The 21,928-nt window shown below is 41.8% G+C and overlaps 1 protein-coding gene across 8 annotated transcripts in view; it reads left to right on the forward strand.

Moving 5' to 3' along the window:
* The window catches only part of MTHFD1L (methylenetetrahydrofolate dehydrogenase (NADP+ dependent) 1 like), a 214,307-nt gene that overhangs the window by 70,214 nt on the left and 122,165 nt on the right, over positions 1-21,928 (forward strand). For all 8 annotated transcript variants that reach the window (XR_009558776.2, XM_030853176.2, XM_060283680.2 and 5 more), the window contains 3 exons: positions 2,593-2,733; positions 5,379-5,447; positions 9,607-9,718. Coding sequence is in view for 7 of the 8 variants with exons in the window: in XM_030853176.2 (XP_030709036.1) it covers positions 2,593-2,733; positions 5,379-5,447; positions 9,607-9,718 (322 nt within the window). In the remaining variant the exon portion in view is untranslated. The remainder of the gene's footprint in view (positions 1-2,592; positions 2,734-5,378; positions 5,448-9,606; positions 9,719-21,928) is intronic.

Raw genomic sequence — 21,928 nt, forward strand, 5'->3', positions numbered from 1 at the left:
TGCTGTATAAAAAATAAATAAAATAAAATTCAAAAAAATAATAAAACATATCTTGGAAAAGAAAAAAAACACGTTAAAAGAATTTGGACTCAAATGAATATAGCGTAATCCAGTTTATGTTAAGAAAAAGCCAGCAGACGTGTTTATATGTGTAAAAACACATAACATGGAAGCTGGAAAGCTGTTCACTTTCTGAAATCAGTGACTTCTGATTTCAGAAGAGGAATAGTAAGGAAATTCCTTCACATTTTCTCTGCGTATTTTTGTACTCTATCTTAGCACTAGAGAGATGCAGGATTAACAATTGCTGTGATCTGAATGCCTATTTTGTGCCCTTTATTGGTAGGCCCATTACATACGTGAGCACATTTAGTTTGTAAATCTGGTTTGCAAATGAGAAAAGTTGCTATATTGTGTTAAGTGACTTGTCCAAGGTTATGTTCTATATTGCTTTATGCATACATATTAAGTAAGAAGGGATTATATCTAAGAGGTTTAACTGCTTTTTTTAACCTTAAAACTATTGAGAACATCTTTTTATGTCAGTAAATGTCGATCTGTATCATCTTTTTTGGCTTGTGAGACCACACGGCTTGTGGGATCTTAGTTCCCCAACCAGGAATCGAACCCGGGCCCTTGGCAGTGAAAGTGCGGAGTCCAAATCACTGTACCGCCAGGGAATTCCCTATATCGTCATTTTTTTAATCTTGTAGATGTACCATAATAGATAAAACCATTTCGCTGTTAATGGACACTTAGGGTGTTTGCAGTGTTGGGCTGTCATAAATGAGCTGTAACATACACACGATAAACAGATCCAAACCTGCAGAGTCAAAGGGGATTCGCATCCTTCTCAACATGGCTTTTTGTCTTTTCTAAATCTGTGATAAACAATAAGAATAATCTCATCTACACCTTTATGTGATTTAGAAATATTTTATTTGCAAAACAAAAGTGAGCAGCCCTTTATTAGCTGTACCATTCAGGCATAAAATGAGTAACTATATTTATATTGATCCTTGTTTCATTTTGATGTTGCTAGAGATGCAAAATTTTGAAATTGTAACAATTACAAATGAAGAACTTATGGGTATTATACATTCCACTTATCACTTACACAGTTAATTTTTTTTTTTTTTCCGGTATGCGGGCCTCTCACTGTTGTGGCCTCTCCCGTTGCGGAGCACAGGCTCCGGACGCGCAGGCTCAGCGGCCATGGCTCACGGGCCCAGCCGCTCCGTGGCATGTGGGATCTTCCCGGACCGGGGCATGGACCCGTGTCCCCTGCATCGGCAGGCAGACTCTCAACCACTGCACCACCGGGGAAGCCCACACAGTTAATATTTTAAGAATATTTCTAGCCTCAGGTTTTGTGCAGAAAGTCTCATCATTTTTAGTTACTTTTCATATGTACTGTTTTTAATGGAACGGTGGTGTAGAAAACCCTAAATTTCATACAATGAAAAACCACTGAGATTTGGAATGGGTTATATTGAGAATGTAATAGTTGAGTATAGGTGCATTTGCCTTTCAGGTAATGTGTTTTCAGTAAATGAGTGACTACTGAAATCTCAACCAGGAAGTAGCCAGAAAGCTCCTTCTTTCCTTCACTTCCTTTCTTGTGGGTGCCGGAAATGGACAATAAAATATCTCCTGAGGTGATCCCTCCAGGGCACAGCCATTTCCTATGTAAGACTGAACTTGTCTGGCTCACATGCCCCTTGGGAAGGAGTGTGATGAAGCGGTCTTGTCCGGTGGCTGAATTCGGAGGGGGAGGATATGCGGGGTCCTTGTGTCTCTTTTGGTTCCTGTTGGATTGTGTCCAGCTTGGAATCAGAGCCAGGAGCGGGAATAGGAAGGCCAGGGACATGTCTCAGGAAGTAGACGCTCTCCAGCATTCGTGGCTGGACAGTTCATGATCTGACGTGGCCAAGCCTCCGTGGACAGCTCAGAACTGATTCCATGTCACCTTGTGACTGGGGGGATAACGGAAGTCGAGGGTCTCCTCACCGCTGTGCTGAGCTCTAAGTCTGGGAGACTGGCCTCAGAACGCTCTCTTTTCGCGATCTGCTGCTTACCTCTTCGCGGGCAGACACGCGCATCCCCCTTGACACACGTAACCAACAGGGGGGTGGGCAGCGGACTCTTCCTTTATTTTGCTGATACGTATTGAACGCCTCCCGCATTTCACACTCAGGCCTCCAAGCTGGGGACTCAGGAGCAGTCCCTCCCCAAATGGTCCCTGCCTTCGTGGCACTTACAGTCCACTGGTGGAGCCGTGCGTCCATCACGTCATCACATTAATAATTCCGAGGCTGAAACGTGCTACAGAAGCAAATCTCATAGCGCCGTGAGCTGCCGCAATGGGGGGCCCAGCCAGGCCGTGCTCAGCACAGCAAATGGAGGAAGGGGTGGCCTCCCTAGGGAGCACCGATCGCAGGACCGGGCATGTGCTGGAAACTTGTGCCTCTGAGAACGGCCCATCGAGGGTTAAACCCTGGAACTGCAGGAATTGCTGCAATACAGATCCCCATGGAAATGGCCATCCAGGTGGAGCTGCAGCTGACCAGTACCTTGGCTTTGCCTTTTCAGGCGCAGTTTGACATCGCCGTGGCCAGTGAGGTCATGGCAGTGCTGGCTCTGACTGACAGCCTCACGGACATGAAGGAGCGGCTGGGCAGAATGGTGGTGGCCAGTGACAGAAACGGGCAGCCCGTGACGACAGGTGATTTGGTACGTCCATCTCAGAAGCTCCAGAGAGCTCGCTGCCCCTGTTCTTTTGGGATCAGGAGAAGGTTTTCTTCCTCTTACATCACTGGGTAATAATGGGGATTCAGAGAATTTCTGCACACGTTTTCCTGCTCACCATCCCGTTTGTCTTACAACTTCATCATGTTCTCACAGGCATTTATAACATGCTTGTGCCTGACTGCAACCAAAGCCTATGAAACCTATTTCGTGAGCTTTTCACCATCCTTTCCAATCCTGATCTCTGCTCTGCCTGGGGTGCGGTCATCCTCCTGCAGCCTGTGGCTTTTTTAAAAAAGTGTGATCTATGCTGGCTTTAAATTGAGGGCAGATCACCTTTCCAAGGAATAAGAAGTGACTCCACCTTCATGGAAGGAAGGTTAAGTTAAAAATGGCACATTTTTGGCTCCAGCCTGCTCCCTGGGCACCCTGGCTTGTTTAAATTTGTGCCTTCGACTTGGGTTTCACATGATAAAAACAGAGCTCCGCCTTAATCATTCTTACTCATGTAGCTTTCTGTTGCGTGGAATGATGCTTCTTACAAAGCTTTCATGGCACACCACCACCTTCCTTAGTGCTTTTTGTAATTTGGCATGCTAATCTTTTTTCCTTTTTTTTTTTTTTGCGGTACGCGGGCCTCTCACTGTTGTGGCCTCTCCCGTTACGGAGCACAGGCTCCGGACGCGCAGGCGCAGCGGCCATGGCTCGCGGGCCCAGCTGCTCCGCGGCATGTGGGATCTTCCCGGACCGGGGCACGAACCCACGTCCCCTGCATCGGCAGGCGGACTCTCAACCACTGCGCCACCAGGGAAGCCCTCTTTTTTCCTTTTTTTAATAACCAACTTTACTGTTAATCCCCGTCAGTGGTGTAGCTATTTCATTTGCTTGTACGTGTTTATAAGCACATAGTACTTAGTACAACGTAGGCAGCCATTACTCTAAATTTAAGCTTACTTTCCCACATATCGAGTCACGTACCATAATGGAATCTTAAATGCACACTGATGATTGAAAAACAGTTGTGAAAAGGAGACAGGCAAATTAATATTTTATTAATTCCAGGGCCTTGGGATATAATTTTAAACCTTTGCCAAAATGTCTTGGTTACCTTTTGGCTCTTTTGATGAGATGAATCTGAATGACTCGAGTCTTGTCAAGTAGATTAAATAGATACATTTATATCAGCAGCCCATGGAACGCTTAGTATAAGGCTTAAAGAGAAAACTCAAACCCAGGTTGCTGTAAAAGTACTGCTTTTTAAAAATGATCGACATCTCAACATTTGTCTCTAGACTTGCATATAATAGTTTCTGTATAAATATTTATCTGTATCTTCTTAATCTTAGGTATCAATAAATACGTGCCAGGAGTAGTTTGAAACTTTATCCACAAATATTTCCCTAAAGTTACTCCTTTGGTTTGTGATAAAACTCTTGGATCTGGACCAAAAAAACCCAAAGTTAACTCTTTTTAGTTTTCTTTTGTGTTTCTTGTTTACAGAAGATACCTGATTTCTTCATATATTTATAATAGGAAGATTACAGTTCTTGCAAGGTTTATTTTCTGCAATAAAGTAGAAAGTAAATTTGATTTTAAAGAAATCTTCAATGATTAAATATTATAAAAATACAAAAATAGAAACTGATCATATAAGAGAAACACTTAACATTGTTGGTGATGGAGATAGAAGGAGAAAGTAATAAACGAATGCACCTTGGAGAGCTGAAGAGTCTCTAGATTCTCCCACCTTATCTGTTAGGATCTGTTGCATGCCACATTTATTTTTTCAGGGCCATGTTCACATGCATTTGCTCGTATTATGGCCTTCCATAACTGACTAATCTGTTGAAAGATACTCGCCCAGTGTCTTTAGAAAAGGTGGAAGGGAGTTTTTTTTTAAAAAAGCTTCCCTTTGTGGCCTTCTTTGGCACAAATAGTTTCCCCAGTAGCTCTCCGACTTCATCCCTGCTGTGTCTCTTCCTCCACCTCTTCTTTTCCAGGAATGGGATAGGGAGCTTCGAGAGAGCCCAACTCAAGCATTATAGGATTGGAAGGAAGCAGCCACAATCTATGTACAAGTGGCATCAGCTCCATTCTAGGCAGACATAGCACGAGAGCCAGAAAAGGGGGAGCCTTTCCAATGCAACAGCGTTCTGAGTGCCTTCGGTTATCTGTGGGATGAGAGGTCGAGAGAGGGTGGGAAACCAGAATGGGTGCCTTTAGACACGTCCCTTTCCCTTTCTTCGTTCCCTCTGTGTAACAAGCCTTGTTTTTGTTCTTCATCTGATTTCTCGGGGCAACAGTGTAATCTCTGGTAATGAAACATGATGTGCATAGTTGCAAATTGAAAGGTATGGCAAGCCTCTTATTTCCGTCAAAGGAGGTTTTTTTTAAAAAAATGCGATGACTACTACTTCCCCATCACATCTTAGAAGGGTTGGCATCCATTCAGGTGGAGGAGACATGGACAGAGGCAAGAGCACTGTGTCACCTGTAGCTCAGAGGTGACGGCGGCCGGTGGGGATGCCCACCTAGGAGGTAGGCTGGTGAGAAAAGGCTGAGAGACCCTTGCGCGAACGATCTTTTGTCAATAATCTAAATAAGTGGGCTTTTTTCTCCCTTTCCTTCAGGGGGTGACAGGTGCTTTGACTGTTCTGATGAAAGACGCGATAAAACCAAATCTGATGCAGACCCTAGAAGTAAGTGATTTTCATTTCATAGACATTGTCGACAGAGTCGCACTAACTAGGTTGCTTGTGCGTTCCCACACGTGAGCACTTCCAGCCAATGTGAGCCCATGAGGAGCATCAGAATAACAGCTTGGTCATCCCCCCAAAAGCTCAGACTTCTTTGATATGATTCATATCTTGGCTAATTACTAATTGACCAGAGGAGAAACTTAGAAACTCAGTGTCTGATATCTCAGTAACTTGTGTAGCCACGTTTATCACGTTTACATGATGTTTTCTATGTTGCTTTTTTTTTTTTTTTTTTTTTGACTTAGCTTCTCATAATCCTTAAGTTTGGGGAGTTTAGGTTTGTTGTCTTTTTTCTCTCCAAGCAAAACGCAGAGTATTCAATAAACTCAAACGTACACACACACACGCACACACACAGAGTAATGCTGAGAAATGTTTTCTAGGAAAGTGTGCTGTGCTCCACTTTTTTAAGAAGGTCGTTTTCTGTATATGGCTTGCTCAGTGGGGGCTGACACAGCCGATGCTTTTCCTTCTGGAGCGCTTGCTCTCTTGCTTTTGACGCCTTGCTTTCCTGGACCTTCTCGGTGGCCTCTCCTCCGTCTCCTTAGCTGCCTTCTTCTCACTTCTCCAGCTGCGCTTTCCTGCAGTATCAGCCATGTGATAACCCTTGAACTCTGGCTCTGAATCTCCTGACCTCCGCATTTCAGACTTGTAGGTGTGGTTACCACGAGCTGCTAGGGTGGGTAAAAGGCATTTCAAAGTTATGCATAAAAAAAGCATCTTTGATTCCTATCCACCTCCTACCTCCTCCCAACTCGTTCCATCCCCCAAACCTGGTCAGTGGTTCGAGCCCAAAACCCACCTTCTTGTCATTTTCTACATGGCACAAGATATCATCTGAGAGCCCCTATTTCTTTTTTTGTTTACTGTATTTCTCCTCCCACCAGGATGAGAGCAGGACTTTTTCCATCTTGTTCACCATCGTATCGCCAGCTCCTAGAAAGTTCCTCACACATATTAAGTGCTCAGTAAACACTTGCCGAAGAATTAAATGGATATTTATTGTTTTTACTCCATTGCTCCTAAAAATATATACATGTTAGATAAATAACTAAATGAATGAGAAAAATGTATAAAGAGACATGATATTGCTTCATCATAACACTTCCCCCTCAAAAATGAACACATTATCATCATCATTAGGGATGACCAGCTTACTGTTTTAAATAATTATCTTTCTTAGGTTAAAAATTACTCCCACCTTTAATACATATCCCACTCTAAAAGGCTAGCTTCTTGTTAGTTGAATGAATTACTGGGTTGCACTGCCCCTAAGCAGTTCTTACTGTACTCACATTTGTGACGTCATTTTGATGTCACAGGCAATGGGCATTGTTTGAAAAATGAACACAGCATTCCGTTAAAATATCTGCATGGATGAACTCTGCTCCCTGCGTCCTAAATATTCATTCCACATTAACGTGGCTAATCAGTGGCAGTAGGAACCTAAATCAACAAACGATCTAAAAATCACTGGTTAATGTACAGATTCTGCTTTAGTGCTCATGTTTGAACACACTTGACTGTTAGTCCCAGAGGAGGTTATCAAGGGTTCCATTGCTGCAAGGTGCCCGGAGACCAGTAGTTCTCAACCCTGGCTGCACGTTAGAATCTCATGGAAGGATTTAAAGATGCTGATGCCAAGCTCTCCCCCAGACAAAGTGAACTCTAGAATGTCTGGCAGGTAAGGCTTGGATACCCTGGGTGATTTTTGTATACATATAAGCTTGACAACTTCCCTGTGGAAGAGAGAGGATAAGAGTTCCTAACGTTTTACCGTGGGTTAACCATATGCAGTGTTGAGGAAAACACCTACTTCCTGCAGTCTTTTGTCCAGTATGGGAGCTCCTGGCCACTTGTGGTTATTTCAATCGAAATTAGTTTAAATTAAATAAAGTTTAAAATTCAGTTCTGCAGTCATACTAGTTCTGTTTCTACTTATTTATTTATTTTCACCAGCCGCACTTTAAGTGCTGCGTAGCCACCTGTGGATGGTGGCTATTGCATCAGATAGTGCAGATACAGAATGTTCAGAGCCCTGCGGAAAGTTCTTTGGATAATGCTCTTTTAGATCTCTGGTCAGCAAAGAGCAACTGAAGTTTTAATCTTATGAAATGTTTAAAAAGTCCATTATGGAGAATATTCACAGCTTTGTCATCACAGAAACCAAGATATTTCCTGTTACTACTTTCCTAAATGTTCTGCATATAAAATAAAATATTGAACTCACGATAGATATTTTTATGTCTTTGGGTTAGTGATAGAATTTCTTAAACAAAGTATTAACTCCGTATACTGCATCATATAAGTATAAATATCAGTTGAGTGTGTATTTGTGTCTGTGTTTGAATGTCCAACAATGATGGTCTAAGAATTTTTCTATTTAAACCACATACTGGGAGTTCAAAAACCAGGGCTCTGATACTGCTTTCGTGATTAATCTGTGTGGCTTTTAATTTCATTTTAAATTAAAATTAAATGCTGCCCATCTAGTCCCTGGAGTGGCTATCCCAGGAATAGCAGTGTGTTTATGCTGATCCAGCCATACCCTGTCACCTGTCGCCCTGGAGACTGGTGCCAGGTGCTTCTCAGACAGATGGCCAGGATGAGGGTTGCAGGGCATAGGAGAGTGAAGCCAGCCGCCCACCCAGGGGTGGAGCCTGTGACCTTGTGTCTTTAAACTTTTCTCATTAGCTCCGCTACTAGCTTTCCACAGGCAGCCACGTCCTAGGACTGGCAAAGGCTAGGAGGTGATGGAGGCGTTAATACCTTTTAACAGTGTTTCCGTCAAAGCACTTAAAAGGCTTATCTGCATAGAAGTGAGAAACTATAGATGGATAGACAGGTGGAGATCTAGACAGTAAACATGCATGTATGCATGTCCATAAACATGTATCCCACTGTATTATTTCCACAGACATTTGTATGGCCGTATCCGTACTCTGTGACTGTCCCTCCTGAGGACTTTGGGGGGAAACGTAAATAGAAAACTCTGAGTGGATTTGATCAATTCCTTTTCACTCTCAGTGACGATTTTTCTTTCACTGCCTTTCTTCCTGCTTTTGTTCACCTCTCGCAGCTTTGAAACATGCTCGCCCACAGCCCATCCTGGTTCATGGGAACTTTCCGTGGTTCCCAGGCCCCGTCCCCTGCATCACTCCCTGCCTCCCCCATGTCAGTGAAAGGGCAACCTGTATTTTCACAGGTGGAGCCAGGGTTCACACACACAGACCTCAGTGGCCCCAGCTGACTCTGAATACAGCCTAAACAATTTAATGCACGTGGGTGATTTTTTTTAGCGAGGGCTACAGTCTCTTCTCTTTGACAAAAGAGAAGTGTAGAAATGAAAGTAAGAATGACTATATGACAGATTTTGTTTAAATAATTAAAATCTAAAGTTTTTGAGAACTCCCTTGGTTTTTTTTGTCTTTTTAGTAACTAACATTTTAGTATGGGTGAAATTTTTCTTTTGTTTTAATAATTACCAGGTGACTTAACTTAAAAAATTAACAGGTAAGAGGAACAATGAGAAAGACAGAGTTTTTAAAAATCAGAATAAGATTATTATTGTAAATATAAAAATGGCTTATAATAAAATGTACTTGCCCTGCCATGATTCCCACGATTCATTTATTGTGTTGATTTTATGATTAGATTTTTCTTGAATTGGTTAATTTCTTAATGGGGATAAACAATTTAAACAAGCCTCTTAGACCATCAAGGTTTAATTCCATTCTTTGTAACAATATAATGCAGAATAATATGAAATAAGGTTTATCTCATGGTCACTGAGACAGCTAAAACAGTGGCTTATCAAAATTATAGTAGGAAATAACTGATTCTCATAGATTTTTTTTTTTTTTTTTTGCGGTACGCGGGCCTCTCACTGTTGTGGCCTCTCCCGTTGCGGAGCACAGGCTCCGGACGCGCAGGCTCAGCGGCCATGGCTCACGGGCCCAGCCGCTCCGTGGCATGTGGGATCTTCCCGGACCCGGGCACGAACCCGCGTCCCCTGCGTCAGCAGGCGGACTCTCAGCCACTGCACCACCAAGGAAGCCCCTCTCATAGCTTTTTAAAATTTGCTCTTCCGCTTCCACAGGGGACGCCTGTATTTGTGCACGCTGGCCCCTTTGCCAACATTGCCCACGGCAACTCTTCAGTGTTGGCTGATAAAATTGCCCTGAAACTGGTTGGTGAAGAAGGATATGTAGGTAAGTCACTTTTTTTAAATGTAGTTTTTGAAGAATATTGAAGAAATCTGAAAGGTGATGGCTGGAACAGAGTGAGATCCATTCTGACTTGAAATATATTCTTGTAAGCCCACCTTTCAGAGATGGCCTCAGTACCGGAAAAACCCTAAGGTCTGGGCTGTACTAGTGACATGACATTGTGGTCGAACCATAGATTTTGATGTCAGGTGCATGTGGTTTAGAATATAAGCTCTGACACTTGCTGACGACGTGACTTTGGGTACAGTGTAATGACCTCTGAGCCTCAGCTTTCTCAGCTTAGAAATGGTGATAACAATATTGTATCAAACCTTGTAGGGTTATTTTGAAAACCAAATGAGATTATTTATTCATTCAACAAATATTTATTGACAACCTAACACATACAAGGCATGCGACTCAGAGCTGTGGCTGTGCGGTGAGCGAAGCAGACCTAGTCCTGCCCTGCTGGAGCATACTGTGTGTGTAATTTAACAGGAGAAAATGCTCATTAAATGTTATCCAATACTAGCAGTAATAGTAATACTGATTACTTGAAATGAAATCAGTCGGCTCTTCGTTGAATCCGAGTGTGGTTTTGTGGCCTAATGGAGGGGAGATTCCCAACCATTAGACTAGGACATTTTTATTAGTAAGGCCTCAGATGTTTTGCTGCTGTGAAGCTCTTCTTTGTGGTACCTGCTTCTCTCTAGGTTTTGTTGGACATTCCAGTCATAAAGAGGGGGACACTGCCATAGAGTTTGCTCAGTCCCTGCCAGCCCCAATCCCACCCACAGTATTAAGGTTGTAAGAAAGAAAAAGATAAACAAGGATTCATGGAATATCACCTTAATTTGACATCTGAGGCATTACACTGGCAGATTTTCACATGCCAACAAGTAATTTACATTCACTGCTTGAGTGTCTTTAATCAAGTCTAGCAATTGCTTTTTTCACACTGATCGTTAGCCTTGTATCTCAGAAGTGAGTTATTTTACATGAAAAGATTCTGCTGGACAGAAGATCTTAGCTCTGCATTTTTACACTCGGCCGTTAAAAAGATCACTCAGGGTGGCTGAGTCTGTTTTAAGAATTCCTTATAGACATACAGTCAGGATCAAATGAGGATTTATGTAGTTCATTTCTCAAAGGTCTGCATTATACAGCTGTCGTGTACTTTGCTGCTTGGGTACGAAATCCGCTATGAGAGTAGCTAGACATGCTGTCTAAGTGGATTTGCTCAATTGATAACAGCATAATTGTAGAGCTAATGGAGGAGGCTGAGTAAGGGCAGGCACTGAAAAGTTGGACGCTTACGTGAAGTGTAGGTTCTAAAGCATCAACTCCACAAATAAAAGAGTTTCTAGAAAAAAGCACTCTGTTTTATGCTGACAGAGCTTTCTGCCTCTGTACCGATCCTTCCTTTATCAACACATATTTATAGAATATGTGTTGTCATGGCTAAGGATTTTTAAAGGCATGTGCTGGTGATGCGCACAGAACATACTAGCTCTCTGTGTGACCTTGGACAAGCCATTAGCATCTTGGGGCGTGTCCCTTGTAGGCAGTCTCATCTGAAAAATGAGAAGCTGGACTAGACAAGGAATTGGATCTGGATGGTTAGCCATGGACCCAGAGTTAGAAGCTGTGGAATCGGAACCCTGCCTGGTAACATGACTTGAAGCCATTTACTTAATTTCTCTAGTCTCTGTGTCCTCTCTGATAAAAGGAGAATACCTGTGCTGCAGTATTTTAATGAGTAATATCAAAAGAGAAAGTGCTTTTAAACCTAGAGAACTATGCAAATGTCAATAATTATGTGAATTGTTTCTATGATCTCTTCTAGTCTAAGAGGCTGTAAATGGGAGATAGTTCAGTGACAGTGAAATCTGCCCACTGCCAGAGGTTTAGAAGCCTAGTTCTAGAATCAGAGTATCTCTGTCAACTCCTTTCAAGTTGTGTAACTTTAGGCAAGGTAACCCTTCTGTGCCTCAGTTTCCTTATCTGTAAAGTAAGGATTTTAATAGGACTTGCCTCATAGGTTTGAAATGAGGATTAAATGAGACCATGTATAAGTCCTGGCATGGCACCTGACACATGGTAAGACAGGATAATTCTTAGCCACTTCTCATTATTCACTCCATTATTGATACATGACTGATGGAGGTTAAATTTCCTTTTTTATTTAGTTTTTATTTTCAACTGTGGCAAAATGCTTAGAACATAAAATGTATCATTTTAACCAATTTTTAAATATTTATTTATTTTGGCTGCACTGGGTGTTAGTTGTGGCGTGCGGGATCTTTAGTTGCGGCATGTGGGATCTTATAGTTGCAGCATGCGAACTCTTAGTTGTGGCATGCATGCGGGATCTAGCTCCCTGACCAGGGATCAAACTGGGGCTCCCTGTGTTGGGGGCATGGAGTCTTACCCACTGGAGCACCACGGAGTTCCCATTTTAACCTTTTTTTTTTTTTTTTTTTTTTTTTTTTTGCGGTACGCGGGCCTCTCACCGCTGTGGCCTCTCCCGTCGCGGAGCACAGGCTCCGGACGCGCAGGCTCAGCGGCCATGGCTCACAGGCGCAGCTGCTCCGCGGCATGTGGGATCTTCCCGGACCGGGGCACGAACCCGCGTCCCCTGCATCGGCAGGCGGACTCTCAACCACTGCGCCACCAGGGAAGCCCCATTTTAACCAATTTTAAATGTACCACTCAGTGAAATGCTTTCACATTGTTGTGCAACCGTCACCATCATTCATCCCCAGCACTCTTCATCTTGCAAAACTAAAACTCTGTATCCGTTGAACAACAACTCCCCGTCTCTCCAGTGCCTGAAACCACCCTTGTACTTTCAGTCTCTGAACATCACTATTCTAGGTAATTCATACCAGTATTTTTCCTTTTGGGACTGGCTTATTTCACTTAGCATAACGTCCGCAAAGTTCACCCATGTTGTAGCATTTGTCAGAACTCCCTTAGTAATTAATTAAGGCTGAACAATACTCCATCGTATGTATGTAATGCATTTTGTTTATCCATTCATCTGTCCATGGACACTTGGGTTTCTTCCACCTTTTGGCTGTTGTGAATAATGCTGCTATGAATATGAGTGTACAGATATCTCTTTTTATATTATTTTAATATATAAAGATCATGGTCCATCATGTATAACTGTGTAACACCAGTGACTTAGATCAGTACAGACCACAAGACTCAAGACCTGTGGTGTTAAACTCTCACAAAGGTGGCAAATTGATGCTGCAGCTCCGTGAAATGCTGGGAGCAAAGTCAGCGTCCTGAACAGTGGGAATAAGGAACAAGCTCTTTCCCCGCTGCCTGGTCAAGCCCGCTCTGTGGGCTGGTTCATTCCTTGCACTTGGAATAAATTTATGGTAGATTGCTCTTGCTCCCAGTTAATATCTGGTTCCTTTAAAATATTTTTTAAAACATTCCTCTAGTCACTTTGGTCACAAAAATAGTCTCATTTTATTAAAAGGATATGGGTCCAGTCTCATGAAAAGTCCAAATTTCATTCAAATTGAAGCTTCACCCTGCCTTCCTGGGTCTGCCTCTAGGCGACAGTGGGATGGGGAAGGTGGCTGCTTCTCTGACCCCCCTCACCTTGCACTTAGGTCCACTCTGGCCCCTCCAGGGTTGAAGGTTGGCCATTCGATGGTACCAGTCTGGCCTCTTCCACACTCTTGGCAGAAGACCTCTGTCTTCTGAAAATCCTGCTGCTGGTTCCACACCTGGTCTCAGGGTACCACAGCCCTTCGACCTCTGACCTACCATCAGTGGGAATGCAGTTACATCTCTCGCACAACCCTGTCATGGGCTGTTTCTTTTCAGCTCATGGATATTTTTCATACCCCGGTCCACCCGTGTCCCTGATGGCAGTGTCACTCTTGATTCTTTACAGTTGTTCTGCTACAGCCTCATTCACTAGCTCCAGAAAAGGGGCAGCAGCTCTGCCTCCTTCCCACTGGAGGCGTGGAGTGGGGCTGGCACGTCCATAACTTTCTTTGAAGAAATCCTTCCCCACGATTTCTTGTCAACCCCTTTCTTTGAAAGGTATCTCTTGGACTAAGGGATGCAAAGTGTATTTTCAAACAATTCCTTTGCACGTGCTGCTAGGTCTAGCGTTGTCCTTTGACACGTGAGCAATTGACATGGTTTTGGGGTGTCAGGCAAAAGACCCCCATTTTAACATCCATCTACAGAAGTTAAATGCCGTAGTACAGGTTTGTCTGAAGTCTGAGTATGAATTTATGTCCATAGAAAAGTCGTTGTATATAGGAGACTCTCTTAAGATAAAAAAAATGCTCAAACTCAAAAAGATTGGTAACTTGGAATACATTTTAAAAATAAATTTTTCATGGTAAAAGATACAAGATTAAAAAGGCATGTGACAGATTGGGAGGAAACATTTTCAAAGATAACAGACAAATGACCAGCCTTCAGAATAGATAAACTGCCATGGACTACAGACTGATTTTTTTAAAAAAGGGACTTCCCCTGGTGGCGCAGTGGTTAAGAATCCACCTGCCAGTGCAGGGGACACGCATTCAGTCCCTGGTCCGGGAAGATCCCACGTGTGATGGGAAATTATTAGAAGTCATGCCCCCCACCCCAATCTCACTTCTCTGCCCTCCCCACTAGAAGTGCCCACTGTCCTGGATTTGGGGTGTTGATGCTCGGGTTTTTAGTTATTGCTGCTAACTTACATATATTCTTTAGTATATATCAACGATTTTCATAAACTTTTTTAAAACTTAGGAGTAGGACCTCTTAATTACAGGTCACCAAATTTTACAACCTGATCTTCCAATGCTTGAGTGGAATTCACTTAGAATAATATTAAGTTAGACTAATTTGGGTGTGGGGGGTGTTCATTTTGATTCCAGTATGGTTTATTGGTCATTTTCTGTTATAATACTGAAACTCCAGGAAATGGAGTGCAGCCACACGAATTAGATTGCAGGCTTCAGCCGCCTGGATTTGAATTGCTGTCTGCTGTGTGCCCACTGTGACCTTAGGTAGGACGAGTAACCTCCCCGAATCTTGGTTTCTCCTTACCTAACTCAAGGCTTGTTTTCAGGGCTTAGTGCAGTAATGCTGGAAAAGCACAGACCCTGGTGACTCTGGCCCAAACAGAACAGTGGACGCCAGCTGCTGTTACCACGTTAAGATGCTGACGATCTTTACTTTTAAGATAAACCTTCACAAATACTAATGCATTCTTTCAAGTGAAGAATATCTGTGTTCTGACAATGGAAAACACTACTGCTTGTTCCCTTCTCAGACAAAGGCGTTTAGGACCATTATCCATAGAAGGGATCTGAGATTCTGAGCAGATCTGATGACTCCTTTGGGTTAGGGGAATCCTTCTGGAAATATGGGGATCCTTCTGGAGTCCTTCTGGAATCCTTCTGGAAATGCTGTATAGTTACCAGGGAGAAAGCAGAATGCCCTGGAACCCAGCAAACTCACAGGTGCATATGATACCCAGTACAGTTCCCTCTTTAAATTTTAAAGTCTTACTTGCTCACTACTGAAATAACAGGAAAAGGATTTTAGAATTTACAAAAGTAATGTGGTGTTGTATCTTCTCTAACCAGTTGCATCTAGCAACTGTGAATATACCACCACTTCTCCGTTCTCTTGTCAACAGATATTTAGGTTGTTTCCAGTTGTTGTGTTATTATAAATAGGAAATGTTGTGATGAGCAGACATTCTTGCTCTTATCTCCTGGTGCACTTGTGCAAGAGTTTTACCCTAGGAAAGGATTAGATATGCTGGTAACATCCTACATGTGAATAACATAAAACAAGAATTTTCCCTTGTTAAAACCTCTGCCCCTCCTCCAGCTACCCCTTCCTCTGTAGGCTCCTTTGCTGAAGCATCGTCCCGGTGCCTGGGCTCATCCTCAGATCCTTTCTCTTGCTGCCCTATACTTTCACCCTAGGACCTGACTGACCATCTCCACACGTAGCCAGGACCTTTCCTTGACCACCATATATCCAGATGCCTCCTCACACTTAAAAATTTCTAAGCCATATTTTTGATTCTCTTTCCATAGGTCCCAATCCTGCTTCCCCATCTCAGTTGATGACAGTTTCATTCTTCTGGGTGCTTTTGTCAAAGGCCTTGAAATCATTCTTCCTTCCTCTTTTTTACTCACACCCCAAACCCAGTCCATCACAATGGATGTGACCCAACCACACCTGGCACATGGCTGCCCCACCTGGTTCAGGTCACCACCATCTCTCTCCTGGGCTGTGTGACAGCCACCTGCACCCCTCCCTGACCGCAGAGTCTGTTTCCATAATGCCACCAGAGTGGTCCTATTGAAGCCCGAGTTACACTCCATCCTGACTCTGCTAAGACCATCCGGCTTTGTAGCTTTCAGAATAAACCCAAACATAATCTCTTCCACCATCTGCCCCTCTGATCTCATCTCCTGCCCTGCCTTTCCCCCATTTTGCTGAGCATCTGGCATGGGTGCTCCCCGCCGCCTTCCACATCAGGGCCTTTGCACGTGCTGTTCTCACTCTCAAAGCTCTCTCATAACTACATGGGTTGCTCCCTTGCCTCTCTCAAGTCTCTGCTTATGTGTCAGGGAGGCCTTCTGCATGCATTCTAGCTGAAAGAGCACCCGCCCTCCCACAGCACCCCCATCCTCTGTGCTGCTCCACTAGACATGCAGGCATTTGTGTGAACGCTGTCTGTCTCTCCACTGAATATAAATCCTTTAAGGCACTGGGTCTTTGGCCCTTTTGTTCACTGCGATATTCTGAGCTTCTGAGTAAATATCTAGTAAATGACTCCCCAATTCAAAGAACTCCATGGAGCTGGGGAGCATCCATTAATTTTCCACCTCAGAAGTATAAAAATTACAAACGTGCATTCTAAGGACAACCCCGGTTCGAATACCAGCTCTGTTCCGTATCAGCTGTGACTTTGAATGAGTTATGTAGCCCAGTGTGTTCTCAAACTCAGCATAGCCATTCCCTCTTTTTATACCAAACACTTGACTATCGTCAATAAAACTCAGGTACTATAACCTTCTACAGGTAATTTCAAAACACAATGTAATGTGTTAGTTGTGATATAAAACTATTTTATGGTAACATGATATGTATTTCAGTGTGTATTTATTAGGAAAACTACTTTGACTACGCTAAAAGATATTCTGAGTAGTGCTTGCACATACACAAGAATTCGTTCACAGGACAGCCACAAGTGCAGAAGGATTAGGCGTGTTTTCGGCACCTCAGATGTCACAAGTGGTTATCGGCATTGGTGATGCGATGTTCTGCCAAAGTGAACGTCTCTTGGCAAAGTTCCAAAGAAAACAAAGTTAACTTTCCTTCAATTTGCACTCTTGTTTGCATTCCTTAAAAATGATAGCTATTGATAGCTTGATTTGGAGTTTTTATGTAAAACAGATTGTGGGGAGGGCTCTAAGGTCATATAATCACAATCATGTCTTCCAACTACGAGAGTGGAAGGAAAGTCAGGTGGGGCAGGGGACAGATCTTTGTGGGACTGTCCTGCACGGTGCAAGGTCTCCAGTGTCCTGGCCCCACCCACATCTTGAGGACCTGCTGTGTGCTGGGCATCCTGCTGGGGACTTCCTCTGTGTTTTATGTATATGTTAATATGTCTTATACCAACCCTAGGACGCAGTTGCCATAATACACCCCATTTTACAGGTGAAGAAACTGAGTTAGTAGTTGCCCAAAGGCTAACAGCTAGTGCAAGGGGGGAGCAGAGATTTGAGTCTAAGCCCCGGCACCGAGCCTTTGCGCTTAGCACTGTGCTTTACTGCTTCCTAAATGTGCACTTTCATTCTGTATCACCATTATCACATAGCCCTATGCTTAGCGTGTAACCAGCACTAAATAAATGTTTTTTTAAATGAAAACTTAATAATACACATCAGTTTACTGAATAACTTATCTACTGGTAAACATGTCTGGATTTCCTCTAGGCTTTTTATGGTAAACATTGGCATATTTGCCCGGTGGTTTTTTGAGGCAATAATTCATTAATTGAAAGAGTAGTTAAATAAGAAGAGTAAACAGTTTCGAAAGGAGTTTTGAACTTTAGGAATGTCTAACCTGACCTTGGCTGTTTCTTTGTGTGCCACAAAATGCAAATTTATTTTCAATGAGTTATCTAGCCTATCCCTACTTAGGACTTACGTGTATTCTAAATAATGTGCTCGTAATGTAGTTCTGCTTTCCATCATAAAACATGGAGTTAAAATAAGACCCCTGTCAAAACACTGTCTTGCAGGGATTAGTGCTGTGAAAGTTAACATAAAATGATTTTAAAATGCATAACCTTTTTGAGGATTAAAAATAAAAATGTCCACTATGCAGTGACTTTAAGTTTATATTGTTTGACTACTATCTTCCCCCATCTTGGCTGTGAACTTTTAGCCTGAGGATGCCGAGAAGAGTCCAACTACCCTTACTTAATGTATAAATTGTAGTTTAGAAAATTGCGGTTACATGAGGTTGTTCTTAAGCTTTTAGCAATGTTTGATGTAATTACAATATTGCGCTGTTCTCACGCAAAGAAAACCTAGTAGAACTTTGAGTAAGGAATATAAGGAAGCCGACTGTCACTAAATGAGTACTGTATTCTTGTGTGGAACTTTTTATATCTTTTTGGGGGAGGGGAGAGAAGATTGGATTTTTAGGGCTTTCTAAAAGTCTCAACCTCTTGCTAGCTTCAACCATAAATGTTCTTTTAGCCGTTAATGTTTTGATGTAAGTAACGTAAATTTTAAAAACTACCTGAAGTTTAAAAGAACTATGTCAAGTTACTAAGTGCTTGGTTATCCAGTTCAAAATAAAGCAGAGTAAAGAAGTAACTCTTTACTTGAAGAAAGAGGTATGTCAATGGAATGATAAAGACTTCATGCAATAGGAGAATTTAAACAGATTTGAAAAACAGAAACTAACAATCAGCATCATATTAAATATTGAAGTCCTAAATGTACACGAATGTATTCAGGCCATGACAAGAATACTTATGATGGGGCTTCCCTGGTGGCGCAGTGGTTGAGAGTCCGCCTGCCGATGCAGGGGACACGGGTTCGTGCCCCAGTCCGGGAAGATCCCACATGCCGCGAAGCGGCTAGGCCCGTGAGCCATGGCCGCTGAGCCTGCGCGTCCGGAGCCTGTGCTCAGCAACGGGAGAGGCCCGCGTACCGCAAAAAAAAAAAAAAAAAAAAAAAGAATACTTATGATGATCACCATCATTATTCATCATTATTCTGCAAGTATTAGCCAATGTAATAAAACAAGAACAATACAAAAGTATAAATATTAGGAAGTGATAAATTTTCCACTATTTATGTACAGTATGATTGTATAATAGAGAGTTCAAGAAATTTATTTTAAGTAAATTGGTTGGTTGGTTATTTGGATGCAGTGTAAGTATGTAATAGTTTTTCTTTATATCAGCAATAAACAGATACTGTAAAGGGGGAAATATCCTATTTATATGTGTCCCCAAACTATAAAATACCTAGGGATAAATTTAATAAGAAACGAGCATATAGAAAGAAAACCATAAAATGTTACTGAAAGGCACAAAGCAGGACTCTTGTCTTTCAATAACTCTCTTGTTTTTTAAGGAACCTCCATACTGTTCTCCATAGTGGCTGTATCAATTTACATTCCCACCAACAGTGCAAGAGGGTTCCCTTTTCTCCACACCCTCTCCAGCATTTATTGTCTGTCGATCTTGTGATGATGGCCATTCTGACCGGTGTGAGGTGATACCTCATTGTAGTTTTGATGTGCATTTCTCTAATGATTAGTGATGTTGAGCATCCTTTCATGTGTTTATTGGCAGTCTGTATATCTTCTTTGGGGAAATGTCTATTTAAGTCTCCTGCCCATGTTTGGATTGGGTTGTTTGTTTTTTTGATATTGAGCTGCAGGAGCTGCTTGTATATTTTGGAGATTAATCCTCTGTCAGTTGCTTCGTTTGCAAATATTTTCTCCCATTCTGAGGGTTGTCATTTTGTCTTGTTTATGGTTTCCTTTGCTGTGCAAAAGCTTTTGAGTTTAACTAGGTTCCATTTGTTTATTTTGTTTTTATTGTCATTACTCTAGGAGGTGGGTCAAAAGGGATCTTGCTTTGATTTATATCATAGAGTGTTCTGCCTGTGTTTTCCTCTAAGAGATTTATACTGTCTGGCCTTACATTTATACTGTCTGGCCTTACATACATTATACATGTCTGGCCTTACATTTATACTGTCTGGCCTTACATACATTATACATGTCTGGCCTTACATTACATGTCTTTAATCCATTTTGAGTTTATTTTTCTGTATGGTGTTAAGGAGTGTTCTAATTTCATTCTTTTACATGTAGCTGTCCAGTTTTCCCAGCACCACTTACTGAAGAGGCTGTCTTTGCTCCATTTTATATTCTGGCCTCTTTTGTCATAGATTAGGTGACCATATGTGCGTGGGTTTATCTCTGGGGTTTCTATCCTGTTCCATTGATATATATTTCTGTTTTTGTGCCAGTACCATACTGTCTTGATTACTGTAGCCCTGTAGTATAGTCTGAAGTCAGGGAGCCTGATTCTTCCAGTGCTGTTTTTTTTTTTTTTTCTTTTCTCAAGATTGCTTTTGCTATTCAAGGTCTTTTGTGTCTCCATACAAATTGTAAGATTTTTGGTTCTAGTTCTATGAAAAATGTCATTGGTAATTTGATGGGGATTGCACTGAATCTGTAGATTGCTTTGGGTAGTGTAGTCATTTTCACAGTATTGAGTCTTCCTATCCAAGAATGTGATATATCTCTCCATCTGTTTGTGTCATCTTTGATTTCTTTCATCGGTATCTTATAGTTTTCTGCATACAGTCTTTTGCCTCCTTAGGTAGGTTTATTCCTAGGTATTTTATTCTTTTTGTTGCAATTGTAAATTGGATTATTTCCTTAATTTCTCTTTCTGATCTTTTGTTGTTGTTAGTGTGTAGGAATGCACGAGATTTCTGTGTATTAATTTTTTATCCTGCAACTTTACTAAATTCATTGATTAGCTCTAGTAGTTTACTGGTGGCATCTTTAGTATTTTCTATGTAAAGTATCATGTCATCTGCAAACAGTGACAGTTTTACTTCTTTGCCAATTTGGATTCCTTTTATTTCTTTTTCTTCTCTGATTGCCACGGCTAGGACTTCCAAAACTAAGTTGAATAAAAGTGGCGAGAGTGGACCCCCTTGTCTTGTTCCTGATCTTAGAGGAAACGGTCTCAGTTTTTCACCGTTGAGAATAATGTTTGCTATGTGTTTGTCATATATGGCCTTTATTCTGTTGAGGTAGTTTCCCTGTATTCTCACTTTCTGGAGAGTTTTAATCATAAATGGGTGTTGAATTTTGTCAGAAGCTTTTTCTGCATCTATTGAAATGATCATATGGTTTTTATTCTTCAATATGTTAATAAGGTGTATCACATTGATTGATTTGCATATATTGAAGAATCCTTGCATCCCTGGGATAAATCCCACTTGATCATAGTGTATGATCCTTTTAATGTGCTGTTGGATTCAATTTGCTAGTATTTTGTTGAGGATTTTTGCATCTATGTTCATCAGTGATATTGGCCTGTAGTTTTCTTTTTTCGTGGTATCCTTGTCTGGTTTTGGTATCAGGGTGATGGTGGCCTCGTAGAATGAGTCTGGGAGTGTTCCCACCTCTGCAATTTTTTGGAAGAGTTTGAGAAGGATAGGTGTTAGCTCTTCTCTAAATGTTTGATAGAATTTGCCTGTGAAGCCATCTGGTCCTGGACTTTTGTTTGTTGGAAGATTTTTAATCATAGTTTCAATTTCATTACTTGTGATTTGTCTGTTCATATTTTCTATTTTTTCCTGGTTCAGTCTTGGAAGGTTATACCTTTCTAACAATTTGTCCATTTCTTCCAGGTTGTCCATTTTATTGGCATAGAGTTGTTTGTAGTAATCTCTTATGATCCTTTGTATTTTTGTGGTTTCAGTTGTAACTTCTTTTTCATTTCTAATTTTATTGATTTGAGTCCTCTCCCTTTTTTCTTGATGAATCTGGCTAAAGGTTTATCAATTTTGTTTATCTTCTCAAAGAGCCAGCTTTTATTTTTATTGATCTGTGCTATTGTTTTTTTCATTTCTATTTCATTCATTTCTGCTCTGATCTTTATGA

The sequence above is a fragment of the Globicephala melas genome, chromosome 14 (assembly GCF_963455315.2).
Source record: "Globicephala melas chromosome 14, mGloMel1.2, whole genome shotgun sequence".
NCBI lineage: Eukaryota > Metazoa > Chordata > Mammalia > Artiodactyla > Delphinidae > Globicephala > Globicephala melas.